Source organism: Melampsora larici-populina, assembly GCF_000204055.1.
Source record: "Melampsora larici-populina 98AG31 unplaced genomic scaffold MELLAscaffold_9, whole genome shotgun sequence".
In the NCBI taxonomy this organism is placed as follows: Eukaryota; Fungi; Basidiomycota; class Pucciniomycetes; order Pucciniales; family Melampsoraceae; genus Melampsora; species Melampsora laricis-populina.
The window spans coordinates 1469038-1493224 of NW_006768773.1; the positions used below are offsets into that span (position 1 = coordinate 1469038).

General features: G+C 40.9%; 6 protein-coding genes across 6 annotated transcripts; 3 read left to right on the forward strand and 3 right to left on the reverse strand.

Moving 5' to 3' along the window:
- On the forward strand, positions 1-2730 carry MELLADRAFT_104461 (uncharacterized protein; the record flags this gene model as incomplete). Its single annotated transcript, XM_007407447.1, has 5 exons — positions 1-475; positions 550-746; positions 1913-1995; positions 2030-2566; positions 2643-2730. The coding sequence occupies 5 exons, from the start codon at positions 1-3 to the stop codon at positions 2728-2730; spliced, it is 1380 nt and encodes a 459-aa protein (XP_007407509.1).
- Positions 2731-3553: 823 nt separating this feature from the next.
- Positions 3554-5356, reverse strand: MELLADRAFT_61408 (uncharacterized protein; the record flags this gene model as incomplete). Its single annotated transcript, XM_007407527.1, has 2 exons — positions 3554-4329; positions 4399-5356. The coding sequence occupies 2 exons, from the start codon at positions 5354-5356 to the stop codon at positions 3554-3556; spliced, it is 1734 nt and encodes a 577-aa protein (XP_007407589.1).
- Positions 5357-8821: 3465 nt separating this feature from the next.
- On the forward strand, positions 8822-10398 carry MELLADRAFT_104463 (family 5 glycoside hydrolase; the record flags this gene model as incomplete). The annotated part of the gene is made up of 8 exons (XM_007407448.1): positions 8822-8944; positions 9011-9136; positions 9268-9320; positions 9410-9531; positions 9583-9604; positions 9701-9836; positions 9912-10115; positions 10198-10398. The coding sequence occupies 8 exons, from the start codon at positions 8822-8824 to the stop codon at positions 10396-10398; spliced, it is 987 nt and encodes a 328-aa protein (XP_007407510.1).
- A 2286-nt stretch (positions 10399-12684) lies between these two features.
- MELLADRAFT_104464 (uncharacterized protein) lies at positions 12685-13652 on the reverse strand (the record flags this gene model as incomplete). The annotated part of the gene is made up of 5 exons (XM_007407526.1): positions 12685-12827; positions 12890-13057; positions 13113-13217; positions 13280-13447; positions 13502-13652. 5 exons carry the CDS (start codon positions 13650-13652, stop codon positions 12685-12687), a joined length of 735 nt encoding a protein of 244 aa, XP_007407588.1.
- A 7404-nt stretch (positions 13653-21056) lies between these two features.
- Positions 21057-21923, reverse strand: MELLADRAFT_104465 (uncharacterized protein; the record flags this gene model as incomplete). Its single annotated transcript, XM_007407525.1, has 5 exons — positions 21057-21110; positions 21326-21455; positions 21628-21697; positions 21729-21787; positions 21853-21923. 5 exons carry the CDS (start codon positions 21921-21923, stop codon positions 21057-21059), a joined length of 384 nt encoding a protein of 127 aa, XP_007407587.1.
- A 1063-nt stretch (positions 21924-22986) lies between these two features.
- On the forward strand, positions 22987-23663 carry MELLADRAFT_104466 (uncharacterized protein; the record flags this gene model as incomplete). The annotated part of the gene is made up of 4 exons (XM_007407449.1): positions 22987-23074; positions 23139-23297; positions 23368-23501; positions 23640-23663. 4 exons carry the CDS (start codon positions 22987-22989, stop codon positions 23661-23663), a joined length of 405 nt encoding a protein of 134 aa, XP_007407511.1.
- Between the last annotated feature and the right edge of the window lie 524 nt (positions 23664-24187).

A 24187-nucleotide genomic window follows, 5' to 3' on the forward strand; every position in this document is an offset into this window, starting at 1 on the left:
ATGGAAGAAGTTGTTAAAAAGCCAAAGCATAAGTCTCCTAGCACTATTCGATGTCGCAAGGCGCATTCTCTCCGACAAAAACTTGAGCGCAAGAAGAACAGACCACCAATCAACCAACGATCCGTCAAACTTGCACAATTGACTGAACTTTACGGACTACCTCCCGAAACAAAGTTTCTTTTTTTCAAGAAAGGTCAAACTACACCTACTCGCATTCACTTTGGCACCGTCGTTTGCCTTGACGAAGACACCAGCGAACTCCTATTAGTCGCACGCTTCGTTGAGCGTACTTCAACCAATCAGGCTCTATTCGAACATTACAACCACGCTATCTCTACAGTTTATCATCATGCCAAGGCACGTGGAGTGGTCAAGACTAATGGGGCTGCGAAGAAGGTGAAAGCGCACTTACGCAAGTACGGCAAGATGCACGCAGCTGGATTTAGGCCTGGATATGATCATATCGCAAAAGCAGGTCAGTTTTTTGTAATATGCATTCCTAATGCGTCAAACCATACTTACAAATTTCCTAAATCTTGTCCTTCCTAGGAGCATATGCGTTCAATGCAACTACCAGTGGCCAGCTTTGGCGCATGCAAGAGGATCTTGAGCGCCAAGGGAATCTTCCGGCCATTGAGGACTTCTATGCTGAGCGCTTTGCGGGTTTATCTTCATATGCTTTCAATTCCAACGCCGAACTAGCTTCAAGAGTTGGGGTTCCATCTTGGGCTGGAGAATCCTTTTACGTCTCTCCCAACGCGCAAGTATTCGCCTCGAACATAGCCGTCACCTACGACGAGTTTTCCAACGCCAAACATACCGACTTCGATGAAAGCAAGTACGCTTTTGGTTTTTTTACACATATCAATCGTCACACTGGGAAACTCTATTCCCTTCAAAATGACCCCTTTCAAGGCGATTCTAATGGATCACAATTCTTTTTGGACAACTACAATGTGACGGTGGACTTTGATGCATGTGATGGGGTAGTTGAAATGCTCTGGGCATCTCAAACTGACCACCACACTTCTAACTCAAAGACGTACAACGAACATCATGTGAGAGTAATCCCCACGCGAGCCAATATCACTCGCTTTGGTTGTGCTTGCCAGATAAACAAACGCCTGGTTGAGAGAATTCAAGAGGTCAATAACATGCGGGGAGACTTGTGCGATGATTGTTGGTTTCAACTGCGTAGCACTCTCCTCACTGGCTATCCTGAGGAAGCGCGTAAAAAGTTGGTGCGCTTAGCTGAGAAGAAAGGAATAGATGACTTTGCCCTTGTTTTTCCCTAAGACATTGTAACATCATCACTGCATACTGCGACTTTTTCATCACCTGATCATGTACATATATGTCTCTACCTTTCTATTTCTTTCTCAACCCATTTCTTGTTTTTCCTTTGGCGTTTGTGTCATGAATCTAATTCCTTTGATTGTGTGAAATTCTCATGAAACCGTGCTACGCTGCCATATCTTGTTTTCTTGCCTGGACAAAAATATAATGAGAATTCAAAAAGGGAAATTGATGGGTTCACAATCGCGATTAACCGCAGAAATTTGATAGTGAAAGGAAATAATAAATAATAAATTGACTGTCAATATGTACATTACATGATATTGCGAAATTTTCTACATAGCAAGAATGGCAGCTCCAATTTCATTCCAAGTAATCGAGCAAAAGCAGTCGAAGGAATACAACTCGGCCCAAACTCTTGCATCTATTGGCAAGTTGGAAGTGCTTATCTGAAGGCGGTTCGGAAGTGGTTACTTCCAAAAATCAGATCGTGCGAGTGGGGTTTATTTGAATGATGTACGAGTGAAACTTGACAGATTTACACCCTTTGTGAAGTGGGTTTGTGCACGATTACATATAACAACCCCTTTCATACCTGATTTGTGCTGCATTCGAGCGGTTTTATCCAGAGGTCGACGTAGCTGGACATCCATTGATTCCTTACTCGCGCCGGATTCCGCTGCAACAAAATTTATACTGGTCAGTGTTTTCTCTATTTCTCATATTTCAAAAGCTCCAAGTTGAAAGATTTTTTTACATACCCTGTAGCGATGGTGTTTCCACCTATACTAGGCCGCGTAACTAGCGGCATCTTACCCGGTTTAGAAGCCATTGCGTGTCATGATCGAAAGCCAGATCCAAACGCAATCCCCGGAGGCGGCTCGACTTCTCATGAACGTGAAAGTGACTTTGATATCTACTTCAAAAACAATCTGGAACCCGGGTCCTTCCACAAGATACCTGACTATCTTGTTCAACATGTACAAAGACACGGCTTCCTAAACAGTCACGAGATCGAGCATCTTATCAGCTCTATGGTGTATTTGGAAGAAGCAACTGACGACATCAGGCAAGATTATTGCGAAGCCCGAATCATGCTTCGATACATTCACACGATGTTACGTTCAGAAGATCCCGAAGTCATTGCTCACCGGGAAATCTTGAAGCGTCAAGAAAAGGAGTCACGCAAACGTTACAAACGTTATAAGCGCATGGTTCGAGAATATCAAGATGACACCGGGCTTCTGTGGGCACTAATGGCTCAGGAGATGTAAGTTAATGAATCAAAAAATCACATATTGCGTCTGAATGAGATCATTCTGACTGACATGATACTTTGTTCACAGTAAACGCACCTGTGATGTGGAAGATGCTGCTGCTGCGAATAGAATGGAACCTGATGTCGCCGCGCCGCCCTACACCCATACGCCTTAAGGGACGGGTGGCTTTGGATCTTGATGTTACGGTTCAAGTGGTGGTGTAAATCATAAAGTGAGGTTTCTTTATTTATCGTTTCTTCATTTTTGATTTATGTTGTAGTAAAGTTTATATATTCTTTATCCATCTTTGCTCTTTCTAGTCCTTTCATTATCATCTTTTCTCTGCTCTCTTCATCTTTTTTCTTGGGTTCCTTGTCTGTCTGGTGGCTTTTGTTTGACTCGCGTGTGTTGCTCTCACTCTTTCTATGTTTTTTTTGGTTTTGTCACCCTTTCAATTTTTGTTTCTCGAAAGTGTAAGTTGCAAAGTTTATTTGTATCGTGATTCACGCCGCAAACTCGACTTTGGCAATGCATTTTTTTCAAGGTTTTTCACTGTCTTCACACAATGGAAAACATTGGTCTCAAACATCTTGATTATCAGGAAACAATGTACTTTTACGGTCTTTATATTTTACGGCGTACAAGGTGTGGAAAAATCTATCGGAAAGCTCAATTATTGGGCATCGGTGGCCTAATTTTTGGTCAACTTTTTACACGCAATTTTTTTGCGAACACATGAAAAACAAGACTGTATGTAGAATAAAACAAAGTCTTGAGGAAATTGGACTTTTGTGAAAATACGATTTCCGAACATTGATAGCGCTGTAGAAGTGATAGGACTTGATTTTGAACAATAGATAGAAAATAAATTAGGATTTTTTGTGTTTGAATTTTGTGATGTAAGATAGCAAGGTAGGAAGATGCGATGAAACAACAACAAAATCAATCAACATGGCAAACCTTCGAACAACACCTCGTGCTACAATAAAACCTCCTACTCAAGTTGCAGTGCACGAGGTCTTTGATAAATTGATAATCAACAATGTAGGCTCCTTGATTCCAAAGCAGCCTTGCGGATTTTCCCAAGAAGCACCATGACCGACAATCTCATCCAATCTTACCATATCTTTCTTTTTCTCTCTATCGTACACCACACTGAATCCAGAATATGGCCAGTCAGTGAACCCGTGCTTTCTTTGGTGAGCTGCCGTCAAAGTAGCATATCGAGAGATGTCAATCCAAATCTGCTGGTCTATATTTCCATCCCGACGAACTATTGTCATGAATATTTCGTTGATTTTTCCCCAGACAAAACCTTTCTTGTGTTTGGAAATACGTATCGGATAAAGAACTATGCTGTTCCCCGGGTTTTTCTTGTTAGTTGAATATACTACATTGTGACATTTGACTGAAACCATTTGATTGACCCATCTTGATATAAGAATTTTATCTTCATTGTGCTGGGATTTCTTGTAGACGTCAGTGGAAAGTATTGCCTTGTCGCCATAAATTTCTTTCATGCGACTGAGAAGAAGGAGATGGGCATCATAATCCAGAGTTTCATTCTTTTTGGGATTATACCTGAGTGTCGTTGGGCCACCCCGTCCTTCTCGAAGGTAGGCAGAAGCGCTGCCATCGGTACACTTTGGTGACAAAAATTTGGAGAGATTTGCTGCCGTTTTTTTCGGTAGCTGTTTGCATAAGTCCGGAAGCACACAGCGCATATTCTGACCGGTTGTCCACTTATTCAGTATTGTGTACTCCCTAGAGCCTTCTCCAAAATTGATCAGTCAGTTTATCGTACCGTGGTCACATGAAGAAGGTATCAAAACTCAGAACTCACTATCATGATTATTAGTTGGAATCTTGGCCAATGATCCATTTGTTGCCTCAAACGACCACGCAGTCCAATAAGGAGCAGGACCAAAAACCCTGACTACCTGAGGAATGTGTAGTAACATATGTAGATTGGGAGTCACCGAAAGTGAAGTGAACAGTTCAGAGAGTCCGTGTCGATAGCTTTTTATATGGTATTTCAAAGCCCCCAAATCTTTATCTTGCACTTCGAATCTTCGTACAATTTTGAGGATACTGATGAGATGAAGGGTATTTCGAACAATCTCATGGTCTGTGATGCATGAAAGATGACCCTTTCTATGGAAGAAAAGTATGAAGGCCGGAATTATCATGACCTCATATAATACAACCCATTCATCTGCTTTTAATTTACCACCTTTGCTTGATCCTACCGTCTGTGGTACTCGACCGATCCAAGAGGGGAGATGGGCCTGCCGTATAACTTCCCTCAGGATATTCAAGTGCTTCTTTTTGTTGAAAATATTATTATATTGTTGATTAACCTCTTCATAATCAGATAACTCCTCTTCCTCCTCTTCACATCCTGCAACTGAATCTTCTGAAAATCCCATGAAAGGTTCAAGTTCGGATTGATCGTCATGAATACCTTGCTCAGCGTCAAGCGTAGTATTGTATTCTAGACCCATGCTTCCAAAAGCAAGTGATAGATCATCTTCTGGGGCAGGCGAGGCGTCTTCACATACAGAGGGTGACTGGTTCGCAACTTGATCACCAACGCATTCTGATGCTTGAGACTCGGTTTCTTCATGGTCAGATCCACCATCGTCTGAATCGAAATCCTCAAGTACCTGCTCCAATGTATCAGACTCGTCCTCTTCTGCTTCGCTAACTTTCTGTCTAGAAGATGTTGATTTCTTTTTTGACAATAATCCCAACGCATTGAGGCCGTGATGACGAAGTAAACCGAGGAAGATGTTATGCATAGGCTCTACCACGGTATGGACAGTTGGGTCAAAGTAAGGCAGCTCCCATAAGACTGTGTATCGGACTCCGTTTTCCTTGAAAAGACGTTGTCGTTCCTTAACTGTCTTTGCATTTTTCCACGCCAATGCTTGTGATTTTAGCTCGTGCTTACATCGACGTAGGGTATGGGGAATTTTGAGTAAGTCTATGTTATGCTCCCCAATTCGACATAAAGAACACAGGTTTTTCTTTGAGCTATGTCCAGCCATTCCTAAAACCTTTCGCATCGCCGGAAGATCGCATATGATTGGTCCCAACATCACTCGAATGATGCGACCTTGTGTTGGGTACTTCGCGGTGGAAGAAAACTTGACCCCTTTCCACAAAATTTTGAGTTCGTCAACAAGAGGCTTTAGTACATTGTTGATTTGAGTCATCTTTGGCTCAGAAGGTCCGGGAATCAATCCAGAGAGAAAAATGTTTTCTGGAGAAGTACGTATGTGCGGTGGAAGATTGAGGCATACTAAAGCAACAGTTCCGACAGAGTCTTGCTTGCCTGCTGCTTTGTTGCCAAGAGGGTTGAACCAATCAACGTTCAGGGAAAATACCAGATTCCCAGGAGAATTTGTAAATTGATCACCATCGATCCCACGCGCCGAGCGCCACATAGATCCATGCCAGACATCGGACATCGCAGAACGATCTCCCGGTACGTGTTTGCCGGATTCCAGGTGCTCTTCAATTTCAGGGCGGTTCAAGAATCGAGCTAACCATTCGGTGAAAGCAACGGTTGAGAAGTATCTACTCGCCTTTCGGGTCTCATCATCTTCGCCGGTCTTTATCTTTTTAAAAAGAGCTTCATTGCACTTGTGACTTGAGCGAGTTTCGCGCCAATCACATATATCAGGTGTATCATCAGCATAGTAAAGCCGAAAGCATTTTGGACAGCATAGAGTTCGCTGTATGTTTGGTTGGATTTTCAGATCTGTGAGAACGGTACGGATGTCCATAGGTGACCAATTCTTTTGTGTAAACCTAGCTGTACGATCACCGGTTCCCCGTACCGAATTGTTGACGTGAAGGCATAGTGTAGCCACCGCCATGCCAATGTGCTCGAACAAGTACAGACATACCATTACGAGGTTCATTGCGGAGGTCAGTGAGTCGAATTTTTTGAATTGGTCATAGTAATGCCTGCCGTATTGACCTACATCACGATGGAGAACAGTTCGAATGAGAAAACAGATCCTAGATCCTCAAGGAGGTGAGATTGGTACGGAATTTACCTGACTCTACTGTAATGCCATCCCATTGTGGCTGGAAATGACTGCCGGTCGCTTGTCGACATGGTGGATTGGCCACTTTTTTCAGATATGATATATCGAGATGTGACATGGTCTTTTCAGCAGGTGGAGGGTGAGTCAAAGACGGCTGCAAGTTCTCTACAAACATATCATCCAGAGCGTCAAAAAGATGATTAGCTTGGAGAGCCATCAGAGTGCGTGCTCTGCTAAATCGGAATTAGGTAACCCACCTTTGCATGGTCCCGGATTGTCATTACAGGCTTGTTGACCATGTGAGTTTCCGAAGATGTTTGTGCTATTGACTATTGAGCTACTCTGTGCAGTCTTTGACTGAAAGGATGAAGGCGATGTACTGCTCTTTTTGAGTCCAGCCATCAAGGAGCGGTTTACCTTGAGTGAATTCTGATGGGCTTTATAAGCCTGGGAACTACGCTTCCATAGGCGCCCGGGTTGACCCGTGTCTTTTCCAGATTCCAGACAGTCAATACAGCGACACCTGATTACTATTGGTGGTACCATTATGAGATGAGAGAGACTAAAAAAGGTTTTGATACTGAAAGTATCCAAAGACTTGTTCAAGACGTTTCGATATGACGTTCAGGATGAGATGATTCAGTATATGAGCGGAAGCACAATGTTATAGCAGATGATTTGGCCGCTGACAAGACTGGATGGCGCCACGAATTAGTCAAGGGTGATAGAAGAATCGAATAAGTCGAGGGTGATAGAAGAATCGAATTAGTCGAGGGTGATAGAAGAATCTAATGAGTTTTGTTATTATATTATGATTGGATAGGCAACAAAAGCAGCCGAAACACGCAAAAAGCAAGACCTTATATACAAAGATCATGTTTAGGAATAGTTTCTGCTCAACGTAAGAGCTCAGTGACTCATCAGAAGTGTTTGCTCATGATGTCAGTGTACTGAACACATCTCATTTTCATGAGGAATCACACATAGGGTACATCCATTGACTCGGTACCTCGATTTTGAGCCCTCGATGTCAAAGTCGTTGACTAGTGATGCACCTCAGGTTGGTTAATCAATCACGGGAGTAAGCCTATCAGCAATTGATGGCCTCGAGTTTGCAGTGTCAAACAAACAGACGTTCAGCATCATCCCTTTCACCAGGCGCAATGTACTGTCGTGTTTCACGGTTGCGACAGGCTGTCGCTTTTTCGTAGTCATGCGCAGTCACTGCGGACAGCGAAACCGTGTCGCAAGTTGCAACCGTGAAATGCGACTGTGAATTGCGCCCCGTGTTTGTTTCCCCAAATCATTTCGGAACAATACACCCAAAAGACCAAGTGATCCGCGGGCGGTACTACACGCCCGAGTTAATGAGCTGCGAGAACAACTTCTACGAGCACAAAGATGTATGCAAATATACATCTTCTCCATCCCAATCTTGAATTTTACGTAGCACAACTCGCAGCCCTTATTCCTCTTCAAAAAACTTCACCGCGAAATGCAATAAAGCTACCGTAATCTACAATTTCACGACAGATGCCTCACAGACACTTTTTAGTCTGCAAAACGATGTACGCAAAATTCAACCCGAAGCATCCAATCTCGAAATTTACGAAGTAACGTCCAAGTTATCCTTTCATCCACATCCATTGAAAGACCCGATTTGGATGGGATTGAATTGCCATAGTTCCCCGCCGAAAGAACCCAATGACCATAGTTACCCACCAACAGTGGATGCACAGGCAAGTCTGGTTCATGTCTTGTCCTTAAACCAAGCCTCTTCCCAAAAGAGAAAGCTTTCGGAAGTCTTTGGCAACACTATAGACTTGCTATGGAAGATGATAACGTACTTCTCGAAGCCACTTCTCACAACAGAATTGGATTGGCGAAGTCTACCGAACAAATTCACTGAACTCCTTGACTTGAAGCACTCTCTGTCTCTCTGCAACGAGTTTCTCTCTTATAAGGTCAACGTTCGCCTTGATTTTTTTTCATCAATTGAATTTCCAAAAAAGAATCATCAATCAAATTTTCAAAAAATCTTCATCAATCAATTTCTCCCAAAAATTCCAAGACGTAAAAACAAGTCCATCTGTAAGAGCATGGAAATCAGGAAATGAATGTGTTCGGAAAGAACATGGGATTTGGTCTTGGAATGAAAAATAAAATCAACCTTTTGTTTTACAACCTAGATATTTTAATTTAGATTCAATGACGGGAAAAACTTATGATTTTTATCATCAAGCTTTTTTTCCTACTGTTAAAAAGTTTTCAGATTGCATTCAAAGAAAATTACCTAATGTGAATATAATGGTTGGACCGATTCCTAATGAGGTATGTCACTTCTTTTCTTGACTTTTGAGAAAGTTATTCATCATTCTTATCTTATCTTTTTGGTAGTTTTATCCTGGACGGAAATTAGAAGAAAGACCTAAGAATTTAGTACTCCCTCATTTCTATGATTTGTTTTCACTTGTACATAAATCTTTTGGTAATGTTACATTGGATGTTCAAGCAATGTGTTTGGTTAGTTTTCCATTTCTTCGACCTCATCAAACACAATTTCAAAAGACAAGTCGAAAAGGAAAAGAAACTGAACATGACTTTGATATTGATCTTTAAATGGATCTTTGAATGGATTATTGAATGGATTATAGAGAAGACCTATCTGGGAATGGATTTACTTTGGACAATCAGGAGCGAAAAGAAAGTAAGCAAACCAATCCACGAAACCTCCTATTCTTGCCTCTAATCAAAACAAAACACTGATCACTATTTCCTTCTACCAATCATAATCAGTTATACGAATCAAATTAAACAAATTATAAAATCAGCTGAAAAAAACATAGGTAATGTACCATGTTTAATTGGCGAGATTGGAATGTGTAAGGATATCAATCAAGGAGAAGCCTTTAAAACTGGTGATTTCAAATGGCAAGAATGACAAATGAATGCATTGATTTGTGGGCTAGAATATAATCTTGTTTCATTTGCGTAAGTCTCTTCATCCAACAAAATATTTCGACACTTTCTTCATATTTAATCTTTATGATTGCCTTTTTTGGGGTTTTGGTTAAAGGGTTTTTTTAGGTTATGGAATTATAGTCCTTATAATACTGATATACATGGGGATGGTTGGAATAGAGAGAGTTTTAGTTTTATTAGTTCTTCTTCTCCTAAAGATTCAAGTGGAAATCATGAACCAAGACTCTTAAAATGGATCTTAGTAAGTCTCTTGAACCTGCAATTTCATATTTTTGGTTTCTAACTGATTCAATTTGTTTTAAACTGCTTTTTTCAGAGACCTTATGCAAGAAGGATGGCAGGATTACCAATCTTTACTCAATTCGATTATGAAACTAGATCTTTTGAATTTAAATGTCAAAATCATCATTCAGTTAAACCTACTATAAATCAAACTGAGGTTTTTTTACCAAATGATTTATATAAAGAAAAGTTTACTCAGATTGAAATTGGTGATGGAACTCATTCATGGAAATCTGATGTAAGTGACGAAGATTCAATCTGGGTTTCGATCTTTTCATCTTTTGGTTTTCTGACAATGGATGTGGTTTTTATGTGTTCAGTTTCAATGTTTGATTTGGACTCTTGAGAATGAAAAAGAAGATGAAAATCATTGGATTAAGATTCATTCGAGAGATCAAGACAAAAAACATAAAATGAATCAAAAAGAAGGTTATAATCAATTGATGTATACTGTTCCAAGTATCTTGATTGGTTTGATTGGGGTTTGGTCTGCAGTTTCCAGAAAAATTAAATTAACTTGAGTTTAAAAGTGTATTTGATGGAATTCAGATGTGGGAAGATTTCTTGTGTTTTTATAGATTTGTTTTAATATTTAAAAATTTGATCGATAAATTATGATAAAACTTGGATCTTTGATACACCAAGTTCACACCAAAATATCCAAAGATATTCAATTTATAAGAAATTGACAAATCTAGATTTTTGCAAAGCTTATAAAACACGCTCGTGATCGAATTTTTTTCTAAACATTATGTGTAAATAACAAGTTCAACAAAAGTTGCAAACTGATTTCATAATCATTTATTGATGTATGACTCGATTACTCGATTCTATGAATAAAACATCTACATACCTCTCAGATTAATGACTGTATTGTAACATGAAATGTAAAGCATGTTGTAGCTCAAGTTACGTAAGTAAGATTTTTTTAATACATCTATGAGTTGTGCGAAGATGGATATAAAATTACGAATTCCACCAAGACGTCTTAATCTTACATTTTTTAATCTTCACTCTAAACATTGAATAGTTATCAGTTGGCAGGTACACAAAAGCCCATGGAATTCCAGGGGCAGGCTTCAAGAGTTTTCTTTAAAATGAGGAACAAGCATCTTGTAAATCTGCTCAGAGGAATCACTTTCCGACGTGTCACTAGACCACTCTGTGTGATCTTGGTCTTTGTTAGTAGTCCCACATTCTGCAGAATTCAATGCAACCTCGATGTAACCCTTGAAAGATACGTAGTTTTCCATGAACACTGTGAATATGTTGATGAATTCCTCTCGGTCCTGCACCTTTCAGTATGAACAAGATATATGTGAGATCAATTGAGTTGAAGTTTGTGTTTGTGAGAGATCAGAGATCAGAAGATGTATCACCTTTTTACCAGGCTTTGATCGCTTGAAATACAAATCAAGTTGCTTTGCTATATATCCTGAGTTGCTTTGATGTGGCTCGGATTGGACCCGAGGGAATCTGGAAATTATTGAATGGACGTCCCCAGGTTGGAGAATACCTGAATGCAAAAGTCTTTCACTCAAATGAGCCAAGGTCCTAAAGTGTCTTTGGAATCTTTGTAAGTTATTTGACATCAAATGGAGTTCCACCGCTGAAATTCTCTGAGAAGGAATCCTTCTGGGAGTTTGTTTTCCTTTCGAGCGTGTTTGAGCTGCGGTTGTAAAGATGATTTGAGGGTCAACATAGGCTTCAAGACCAGCAAAGTGGAGACTACATACGCAATTGGCGCTTCTTGATATCGATTTTGGCTTCTTGCATCCCTCCATTGAGTGTTTCAAGATCCATCAATTTTCTCTTATTGACCCGGAATTGCCGCGTATCTGAAGGTGAAAGTGTCATTGAAGTCCAAGAAATAGGTGCAGTTGTTGGTTTGGGTGGGATTGGATTTGAAAGAAGTGTGATCGAGTCAAGCTTCATTACTGGCGCTTTGAGTGTTAGAACGCTCTCAAACAATGTATGAAAGCCACAAGATTCTTTTTATGGATCAAGGTTTTTGGGCCGAATGGGATTATGTGGAACAACACCAGATTCCAACTCAAGACAGGTTTATGTAGTCGCAGAACCAAGGTGCTGAACTGAGTTGCTTATATGTAACTCAGTTCTTTGTGGTTGTTTATCACCGCTTCCCAACCACAGTGTATTTGCTGAGCCCTATCTCAGTATCAATACGCCTTGAGTGATGAGAGCCGAAAATGAAAGGAGATAACTGATCAATGTTCATTTGATCAGAAATTTGTCAGTATGCTCATACACAAGTGGTGAGTTTGAATTTTATCACCAAAAATATCAGTGAAAGGTTGTTCAGAATGATTCAACTTTTGTATGATATCTACGGTTCAGACCAATCATTCCCTGAGTATCTTTATCTCCTTCTATGATGTTCACAAACTTTACAAAATAATGATCGTAAAATTCAACATTTGATGTTACACAGCCGTGATGTTAAATTGATCAGATGGGACTTTGTTTATCAGGACGTGCAATCAGAGGCAAAAGCCAAATCTTCTGAATCAAACTGTTATATTTGAACAAAAGTCGACAATGCGATTGACAAAATGCTACCTCATTTGAAGATGTGACCTCACGATCAGTGATCTAAATCAATCAAGTGAACTCATTGCAAATGGGGCTGGTCGATGTATGTAAATATGGGTGATGAATATGAGAGCGGAAGGAGGTTGGTGAAGATGAAAACAATCCATGGCATCAAGAGGAAGTAACTCGACAAAATCATCAAGCCAATACAAAGATAAGTAAATTGATTCCAGTAACTCTAGTTTCAATAAGGATCAGTGGTGTCGACGCTTGCTAGATCCTTCCGCTTCTCTGTTTTGATCATGTTGGCGCTTATTAAATTGATTGATTTGGGTTTCGGGTATGCCAGTAAAGTGAAATCGCGGGTTGATGTGAGTCTCGATGAAAGGCGAGTCCGCTGAGACACAAAGGGGTTAGTGGAGTGCCGGGAAAGACAAGAGGTGGATAGGTATGACTGACATGCACCAATGCTTTCTTGCATCTCACTTCCACCCAACTGATACCAAAACTGCGCATCAGCCGGTGTCGCTTCCCCACGATAATTTTCTTTGACGGCGCTGTTTTCCTTTTTCGTGCCCTTCTCTTGTTCGGTACTGCTGTGCTCAACACCACTTTGAGCTAAATTATCTGGGATTCAGCATACACTACCGTTGTGGAACTTGAACAAATAAGCTTCACTTACGAGTACTTTCCGTGATTTGGAGTACGGGAGGCGGCTCTGTACTTGGGGACGTTTGAGCAGGACCGGGTTTGTGGTTGATGTGAGTATCAATGAAAGGCGAGTCCGCTGAGACACAAAGGGGTTAGTGGAGTGCCGGGAAAGACAAGAGTTGAATAGGTATGACTGACATGCACCAATACTTTCTTGCATCTCACTTCCACCCAACTGATACCACAACTGCGCGTCAGCCGGTGTCGCTTCCCCAGGATAATTTTCTTTGACGGCACTGTTTTCCTTTTGTGTGCCCTTCTCTTGGTCGGTACTGCTGTGCTCAACACCACTTTGAGCTAAATTATCTGGGATTCAGCATATACTACCGTTGCGGAACTTGAACAAATAGCTTCACTTACGAGTACTTTCCGTGCTTTGGGGTACGGGAGCCGGCTCTGTACTTGGGGACGTTTGAGCAGGATCGGATTTGTGACAAGATGCAGAAAGTGGTACCGCGTCTTGCGGGTTGAGTTTACTGAGGTCTATCTCTAAGGTGATTTTGAGTATCATTGAGGGATAATTTGATAGAGCAGGCTTTTGGGGAGGACGGATCAAAAAATTTGGGACAATTGAGAATTTATGCGTTAATAACGGGTGTCAAGTCGAGACTTGGACGACAAGGAATCTCAGCAGCGCAAAATCTTTCAAGCAGAAGCCTTTGTACGGTACGACCACCAAAAAAAAATTGTGGTCGTAAAATAAGTCCACTGAATTTGGATCACGAGTGGGGATTTTCTATAAATTCACGATCTTCACGGCAGATTGTTCTGACTTGACACCCCTTCATAGCGCTCACAACTCAATTGGCCGTAGAAAGAGCCCCAAAATGTTGGATAAAGGGCAAAATAGTAGCTCATTTGAATGATGCGTGGAGGCCAAGTCAAGCCGACCAAGATTGCCTATATGAATTCCTCTCCATCATAAGATAGACAGCCTGTCCTATTGTTGTAAACTTGACGTACGGTTCCAAATCTTGATATCGTACAATACCCACCAAATATTTGGGCTTGGTTTTTGAGATAGAGCCGAGTATTACGAGATACATTCGAGTTGAAAAATTCTGGTGGAAACCTCAATAGCTTCACGAGTGCGTCCTTTTTTCAAGGGTTCATATGTGGCTCCCTGACTCCTATATCATGGGGGTGCTTTTGCATCAAGAAAAAAATACAATAAGACGTGATTGGGCGAAGTTGTCCTAAGTCTACACAGCGCGATTTTACAACAGCGCGTTCTTTACGACGTGCAAAAGGGTGGGGTGGTCTTTTGGCCGAAGGTGTTAAGGTCTGTGCACAATAATCCCATGGCTATGGGGTGCTTTTGTCAAGCTAGGGATTCACGACGGGACAAATTCTCTTCTCTCGACTTGAGGAGAACAATAACACAAAACGTCATGATCAACAAAACATCATTGGGTGAATGAAGATGAAATATTGAACAATGTACAAGCTGATAACCGGTTTAATTACGGGTGGAAATCGCTGGAATCCAAACAACTTTATCTGCCATGGCCTCTTTCATATGAATTTACTACTTGCTGTACCAATGTACTGCGGGTATTTTCCAAGGCTACTTCTAAAACGTACCAACAGGGACCCCCAGACGAAGATTACAATGCATAACAGTAAGATTATGCTACAGTGTATCCAAATAGCGTATCTCCAGTAACCCTTGTCTGAGATCAACAAGTTGATCAGTGGGCCGATAATCTATACAGAAGGACACCGTGACATCATCAATGCAACTCACTTTTGGAAGCATCGGGTGGAGTCCTGGCTACGGCTCTTTTAGTACCAGCGAACGCGGTCTGGCACCCTGTTTTTGTGAGATACTTTTGGAGTCAGATCACAGTGCGAAATACTGTAAGAAAACCCGTCTTCTCGGTCTTTCACAATCTAGACTATACAGGAGGTGGAAATTGACTTGCCCCTTATCCCGGTGTTTGCCGACAGAATTGAGCTCTCCGCAGAACTGTTCGCCGTGTAATCAAAATCAGCTTGTTGGAAGATTCGCTTCTCTGGCAGTTGATACACATTGGGAAGAGATCAGCATGATGCCAGGGGTCAACTTAATAATCAGCGTACCTATTCTGCTGTATAACGTTTCTTCGAAGTCCTGCAGTGAAGTGGATAAAATGTTCAACACCTCGTCGGATTTTTCACAAGCCTGCTCATGATTGATAGCAGCTCGATCTCGTTCCTCTTGCATAAATCACGAGCATGTTAATAAAGCAGATATCCACAGTATACAGCCCAAAAAATTCTAAATAACTCACCTCGGGCCTCTTGCTGGAACTCCCCGAGTTCTGCTTTAGCGTTTGAAACTTTGTTTTCACACAAAACTCGCAAACATCTTGCTTCATATAGTTCCTCTAGAAACCATTCAAAAAAATCAGCGCTATGAATAAGAGCGCTGGATGTTCAATCGACTCACCTGTTCCTTTCTGCGAAAATCTCAAGAGTTCGGCTCTAGTGGTGGACATTAGACATTTCAAGGAAGTTGTCTGTTTTTTTTCCACATCTTCGCGTTCCCGCAACAGATCTCTGAATCTTGTTGAAGAACTTTCTAGGGCCGCTAAAACCAAAATATGCGAGGCAATCAGGCTTCTTGTGACTCTGTTGAAGCTGAGGTACCAGAATAACTGACCTTCCAGCCGATGTATATTTTCTTGAAGAAGTTGACGTGTGGTTTGCAAACCATCCTTACACTCTTCCAAAGATTGAGCGCTGGCATCGAATTCAACCCGCAATTTTTTCAACGGAACATGTATAGTATGCTTGTCCTTTTTCTTCGTGATCCAGAGGTCTTCAACCTCCGCTTGCAGTTGGTCATACCTTCGTACTGAATCTTGATAGTTCTCGTGTAAGTGACTTTCTATGTATCCTAGACGTTTGAACATATCGTTGACGCGTTTATCAAAATCTTCGCAATTCAAACAGGCGGGAATGTCGGGAGATCCAATCCCATGTGTGCTTGAGCTGACAAATTTCGCTTGATAAGATCAAAGTCGCGGTGGTAAGGCTTTTGAAAATCTACTAGCTGAAGGTGGATATTGAAAAGTCATTTATTGAGTGAAAACTTCAAGTCTAGATATGAAAAGGATATACAATCAATAAAAGATACCGAGACAACCGAACTTGAGGGAACGCGGCTGATAGCTGCAATATTAGGAAAGTGCCAAACGCAAGAGGGTCCAAAATCAGACACTTGAACGCGGTGGTGAGTGTGCTGTCCAAGCTGTTGTGTTGCTGAATATCGCTGGATGCCTTTGATTATGATATGTTCAACACGTCCTCAGCTGCTCCGTTGATTGGAAGCTTGACGGTGGTAAAAGGGAACTCACGCTTTTTTTAAAGTTGATCAGCTATCCACTATGCTCATCAAAGAGGCTCAATGATTTAATTTGAGTACTCCACTCTGGCCTCGACTCAGTTGACCTATTTATGCCTCAATCCTTTATCAGGATGTGTTGAGGAAATATTTTGTTTGTCATATACCTGTACTGCTCATGGGTGAAATCAGAGTATCCGCCAGTGACTTCCTTCTGCAAACAAAATACGCACACAGTGTTTTCTACTCACAAGCGAGATTATCTTTTGAGTGCATGTTGTGCGTAAATTTAACAATTTGATGACTTTCAAGAGGGTTTTGTACGGTTTGAAACTTGGGGCTTGACACCGAACTTGAAGCCCCCCTAATGTATCTGATAATTCCTTTGACTGTTGAGGAGTTGTTGTCAAAGTCCTTGTAATTTTCTAGTCAGAAACGTATACATACCCGGGTCTGATTACGCCTGGACCATGCTGTTAAACTTTAGGGAAGAATCAAGAATACTCATATAGCAAGATGCACAGAACTATCCCCGCGGGCGTCACAGATCAGCACAGATCAAGAGAGATCAAGATCAAATTCTTATACACCTGTATTTTATGGCAAAGTTTATATGTACCTTGCAAACGATTGATTTGTTATCTCACTGATCCCTATTGGTAATCCCGTAGGCTGTATTCTGGCTACCAAAAATAAATATTCCCTCCGGGGAAGTTATACGTAAACTAAGGTTGCACAGTAAAATGTAGCCTTAAACCCATTCCCGAATCCCAATTGTGTTGACTCGTTTTACAGTCCGGGCTGATAGTTATTTCAAGGGCGTTTTTCTGTACCGGAGTACCTGAGAGGATCGGTCAATTGGCCTTCAGCATCTCCACCGCTGTGAAAAATTTCAATTCTTTTCATGTAAGTACAAAAACACATGAATCTAACCATAATGAATGAATAAAATTGCTATCAAGAAGTTCGTCGGGAAGGTGCTCGATAATCATCCTCTCAGTTCATCAGCAGGAATCTGTAGAAAACAAAAAACCAACATCCTGATCAGACACTAAACCAATTCCATTCACTGAAAAGAGAGAGAAGGTGTTCACTTGCCATATATTCTCGAACATTTCGTGCTTAAATTCGCCTAGATCAGATCTGAATTTAGTCCTCCCCGAAACTAAGACCTTCGGCGCGCTGTAGTTTCCGGGGCCTGACCATGAATATCAGCTGATCTCTCCAAGCCTTGATGCTCGTCCGAAGTAGCTGCACGTTTTGTGGAGAGGTTGGATTTCAAATAGATCGTATAATATATGGTGAGGCGGTCGTACAAGCCTAATCTTGAAACAAAAACTGATGGAGGCATGATTTCTCTAGATCTGTTTGCATGCCGCCAAGAAGAAGACAAATTTATTTCACTTTGGAGGTGTGAATTTGTGGATCTGCTACCTTATATTAAAATGAAGAGCAGTTATATTGAAGTGATGAGCAGTTATATTGAAGTGATGAAAATAGAAATTTTGACAAAAGGGAATAAGATGGTGATGGAATGGAATGGCGTACATGAAACCCCATCATCCAGTTTTAATGACAAAAACCAAACGTCTTTCCATGTAAATATCAATCAAGATACTGAAATTTGAATACGGCAAGTCCAACCCGTTGGTCGAAAACTCTTTGCGATGGAAACCTTCTCGACCCCTTTGTCGTAGAAGTTAGAACTGCGTAAATATACGAATACCATGCAGCGTAAATCTCAAACTTATCAAACTCCACTCGCTCTGGCCCCGTCGGTACAGGTACCACGTACCTCCGAGCGCAGCGAGGCCGACGGGGCCAGAGCAAGCGGACTTTTAAGTTTGCGTAAATCTCTTTAGTTTTCGCCGTGATGTATCCTCCACTGCTTGCTTCTTCGTTTGTATAAGGTTGTACATAATACATAGAGTATTCTCAATGTTGTTAAAATATCAAGTAATGCAATTGAGATAGCTTCACGGATCAAAAGCGGCGTCAAATCACACACACAAATCACAGTGAAACTTACGCATCACTCAAGAATTTGTGAAGAATTTGTAAGAATACGGAAAAATTACTCATTCGCCGTGTTTGTCAGACGGGGTTCCAAGCTGTGTCAAGTTGGCCTCTTTGGCGTAATTTCACGCTATAGCAACGGTCAAGTTGTTGGAGAATATATGTATGTGCTTTTTCCAAATTGAAACACCTTTGGGGGTGTCCTGAATCCTGATGTACAAACAGGATAGTTTGATAGGAGATTTTTTTAGCGAACTTGTCCGAGTTTTGACAAAAAAGACTTGAGACTGCTTAAGTAGAAAAGGTTTTTCATCCAGATCGTACCGTCTTATGTTCACTTCGGGGCACCTTCGAAGGGGTTACAATTCAAAAACTACGCAAAACTACGCATATTTTACAACAACGAACAAGAGGCAGTGTCCAGTTAGGGGGTTTCAAGTTGGTTTTTTTCGTGTATTTTTTGAAAAATCAGGCAATTTTTGGCAAAGATAATCTACGCGGTTTGAGCACCTAAAACCGCTTTAAAGAAATTACGCATATTTTACAACAACGGGCAAGTCGTTGTAGCGTAAAAATACGTAAAAAAGAGTCAACTTGAAAGTTGAAACCCCCTATTACTCGAATAAGCATACCCTTAATCACCGACCCTTAAGCAAGAAGCATGTATGTATGATCAATCCTGAGACAAAGGGAGTTTTTGAGTCCAGTTTTTACCCACTTCTATTAAGGGGTGTCAAGTCAAGATATTTACAACCCAAAAGTCAACCATTGACCACGAATGTCCTCAGGAACGTCTCATACGAATGTCCTCAAGGAACGTCTCATACGAATGTCCTCACCGAGCTTCCTGTCTCAGGGAAGGAAGGAAGAAACTGTGCAAAGACTGCGGCGGCTTAAACCGTGCTGGTGTGATCAAGCATACTGGCAATAAGACACTACATTCGAATTGCACTTCCGACTGCCCCGTATACCACGGCAAGCCAAACTTTTGTTAACAGTCTCTCCACCACCCATGCTGATGCCTACTTGATTTGCTGTATAGTCACCGATCTTGAATCATTCCCGTTTTCTTTGAAGACGCCTACCGTTATCAAAGGACCTCCAAAATGTACGAAGTTAGACACCAAGAATCAATATCTCTCACACAGCCTTGACTACTTCTTTTTTCGCAGGTGAGACTTCTAATCCCCATCCCAGCGCCTTGGCAAGGACGCAACATGATGGCCATAAAGCAAGCAACAAGACATCGCATCATGTATCTTTCGAAGATGACAGTTCAGGTACGTTACTCGCAGCTTCATGGATCCTCTCAGAACCTAACTTTCCGTGATTTTATGCAGAAACAAGCAGTGACACTGAAAGCAGAATTAATGATCAACTCGCGCCAAAACGCAAGATCAATGTAGGACAGCTCCGTACCACCATCGATCATGCAATACTACCGACCAAAAGCTTGCCAATCAAAAGAAGGAAAATACCAGCCGCTGAAATGCTTTCCATCCCAAATACCTCAAATTCTCACGGAGATAATCGGCGTGCGACGAAATGTCAGGTTTCTCCATCCACTGATCATAGGGAAAGTACAATAGGTATCTGCATCTGTCTACCTGGGGACCACGTACTGTTTTGATTCATTGACTGGTTCTACTTGATTCAAATTCCAGGGACCGGTATGGTCGTGGATGACGAAGTACAAACTCTGATCGAAACATCAAAAACTAAGGTTCAATACAGTGGTGGACCGAAGACCAGCCATCCTTGGATGACCACCATTGAATTTATTGTAGCCTTGACCTTCCTCTATCTTCTTGGAAAGTTTGTCTCTAGAAGGTTGGCCTTTTTTTTGCTTGCAGTGCTTCTTACTTCTTTTTTTTGACTTGCGAGTGACCTTTGTGGGCATCCTACACTCGCTTTGTCTCATTTATACGATTCACTTTCATTATCTATGTTGTATTTGTGCAAACAATTTGTTGGACAAATAAACTGCCTCTGGCACCCTGTTACGCCAAGCATTTTCGAAACGCAGCGAACTTAAAGCCAAACCCCAGACTCTGACGTTCGGAAAAGGGTTTCTGGAAGGATCTACGATATTGGGGCTCGTAGATTTGTCCCTGTTTCCGAGCGTTGATATTCAGAAATCGTGTCTTTCGGCAAATTCAATTTTTCCCGGCGCATTCTCTATTTTTGTATACATTCTTCTTTTTGGAATGTTCGCAAAATATAAGATTTCCAAATGTTCATCGCAAAAGGAACTCGCCGATGCCTGAAAGTGTAAATTTCCGATTCACTATTCCCAAACATTGATCTTTGCGAAAGATTAACCTCGGAAAATAATCTTTTTTCGGGCAATTGTTACTTGTACGTTCGATTTTTTCCGTTCGAAAAATCATCCAACAAATAGGGGGGCTCAAGTCAATTTTTTTTACGACTTTTGTCGTGAAAAACTTTGAGAACAGACCGTAAAGATTTTGACCTGAGCCCCCTTAATAGCGGAAAAAACATCGTAATTTTGGATAATACCCCCAAAAAGTTATTTTTCCATGCAAAAATTTGAAAGCCGAGCAAAATAAGCTAAAGAATCATACAAAGAAAGACTGAGACTGAGAACAAAAATTGGACCAAAGACTATTGAAACAGATGCAAATGATAAGATAAAAAATAGAAATAACGAAAAATGAAAGATACGAAACAAAAGATGAGAAAAAGATACGAAACAAAAGATGATAATGATAATGATACGATAAGAAATAACAGAAAGCTTAGTAATAATCAAAAACAAGAAAAAGAACAAATTGAAACCAGCAAGTAACTACGAAACCACTCCCCTTAGGCCTCCTTACGCTTTGTACGCCTAGAACCTCGCGCATTGATACCATCACCCTTCCAATATGGGTACTATTAGTACCAAAGTGAGGCGAAGGCGAAGCAAGTACTGGGTAAGGCGCAACAGGCTTGTTGAGAAGTTCGAAACTAAATGTTGGAATTCAAAACGAGTTCATGGATTTTGAGGAGCGTTCATCTTGTTCATGATTTAGTCTGAAGAAAAAGCAATTTACGCACGTAACTGAACACACTGATTCACTAGATGATTCCATTGGATTCGGCATGAGGTCGTAAACTCCGTGCTAGGGCATCAGCGCACGTGAACGTCTTGCACGCATTCGCGACACAGGTCTCGTTGTTATCTACGGAACTTATGTCAGCGTTGATGCCTTGAATCATCAAAGATGCAAAATCACTTACAGAACCCATGTTCACCAACGACAAACGTTCTGCCATGTGATTTGACCTGCTTGTTCAATCTATAGTTCACATGTCATAATTAGCTGGTGCTCAAGTCTTTGAGACGTATTGTAAATTGACTTACGCGTTGAAAAGTAAAGGAACACCGTCACCATCTATATTTCGACCAGAAAATTCTTGAGTGGGAAGTTTCATTTGGTGCAACGATGAAACTAATCTGTAATAAACTTACAAAGATGGTACGATAAGAAGCCCTACTCCTATTCATGCAAATCTCGGCCCTCGGTAATGGGGTAGTGGGTACATTGCCCTTTGAATCTGTGAGAAGCTGCAGCGGTCCACTGCTCAAGAGCCAATACATAAATCACCACGAGGTATGGTAGAAGGATTCATCGTCAGCTCCCCGACAAGATATTTTGATTTCTTGTATGGCCAATTGTACGTGGCTCTTTCTCGCTGCACAACCGCCTCAAACGTACATGTTTGCATCACTACGGATTCAGACCAATTGGAGACCAACAATATCGTTTTTGATCCTGTGTTAGGGTTTTAAATTCCTATCTTTCTTTTTATTGATAGTCACCGTTTGATTTTCCGAATCGATTTTTGATTGTCACATTGATTCAATTTTTCTCAATCTTTTTGCGCTTTTCAACTTTAGTAGTTTGTTTATTTGTACCAAACAAAATTGGTGAAATGGGTTTTGTAATACAGTCTCTGAATGTTTCATTGTCTGTTAATTACTTTTCATGTTGATTACAATTTTTTCATGGGTTGAGCTGCCACGTTTTATGAAAGACAAGGTGAGATTCTGTCATTTCAAAACCTTTCGGACTTGAATCTTTTTTTGGCAAATCGACAAGTATGGAGATGTCGCAACATCCAAGGAATTTTTTGGAATAAGCTTCTCTTTAGATAATGATTTACGCGACCTTCACATCACCGTTGTTGTATGGCTGAACAATATATCGTATTTGTTTTTTTGCAAGAAAATAACACTATGAATGTCTCAAATGTAACATGGGCCTTTTGGAATTTTGTCGAATTCTTTTACAAGCTTTTGGAAGTGGGGATGATTGTTTCGGAGGGAGCTCTTCAACTCCTATCCTGCGACTTTCTGGAAATTTAAAGAAAGCTACAAACCTCCAATTTCTCTCTTATCATTTCCTCTCTCAAGGCTTTCTCGAAATTCATAAAGCAATCTACAACAACACCACTTTCTTTCTTATTTTACATATTCCTCTTAACCTCGATAATCATGAATATGTCACCAGATGGAACTACGTTAGAAGTGGATGGCCAATATCTTGACCAGCTTTTCGCTGTTAGGGATAGATTCCATGACCGTAAGTAATCTATATGCATTCCATACATACCAACAGCAATACTTACATTTGATTTTGTTCAAAGGCGTTGAAGGAAATGCTCAAATAGACCACGATGACGGCAGAAGCTACAACGTTCATTTGTATGCCAATGTCGCGTTTCGAATGGTCGACAACACCGATGGAGTATCATGTTGCATATTCACTACTTTAAAATACCGGCCAAGAGAGAGTGAAGGTCAATGTAAGTCTCAATTGGTCCTGTTTTCCCAATCTACATATTTATTGATATCAACATCTATTTCATCTCTTAGTTAGTTCATGTACAATTTCGTCGGAAACTCCACACCATCGCTTGATCAGGCTTCCCAGTGCAGGTGGGGTACGAGCTGCGGTTTTATCTGAAGAAGAAATCCCAATGTTCTTACTCGAGGACTTCCTTGCGCGTGTGTGTAGCTTGAGAGATGTGGAAGTCATAACACATTGATAGTCTCAAAACTGTACTTTCTCCCTCTAATTCCCACAAAAACCAACCAAAACATGATCGAAGGATCTCATTGATAACTTTTTTTGTGATAACTTTCAGAGTTTTTATGTTCGATTTCCATAGTTTTGAATCTCTGATGTGTGATGTGCCTTTCCTTTTATGTATCTTTTCCTTTTATCTTATATTTTCTCACTCGTCATGGAATGAAATGGATAACACCTGATATACCTGGTTTACACGTGTCTGATTAAGATTAACCTTCTGTTTGAACACGCCCGAAAGGCTGAATGGTTCGGCAAGGTTCAATGGGTTCAGCTAGGATCCTTTGCATTAGGATATCATTTGTGTTCGATACAAGCGATATCAACACGGGCGAGAGATGACTTGATGAGAGCAAGTCATTTGAAGGTTGTCTATTGATAAACATTCACGTCACCACGATTCGCGACTTCAAGGCTTCTCAACCTCCGATCATCGGGATGAAGGTCATCTCTTGGACTTAAAAGCTGTAAGTCATTTCGATTTGTTCCCTTTTCTCATTGCTCCAAATCCATCCAGAGTTATAAATCATCCACCAACACTACTCTTTTTACTTTTATTACTTCAACTATTGTATTTGACTTCGCATCCACTACAATAGTTTTATT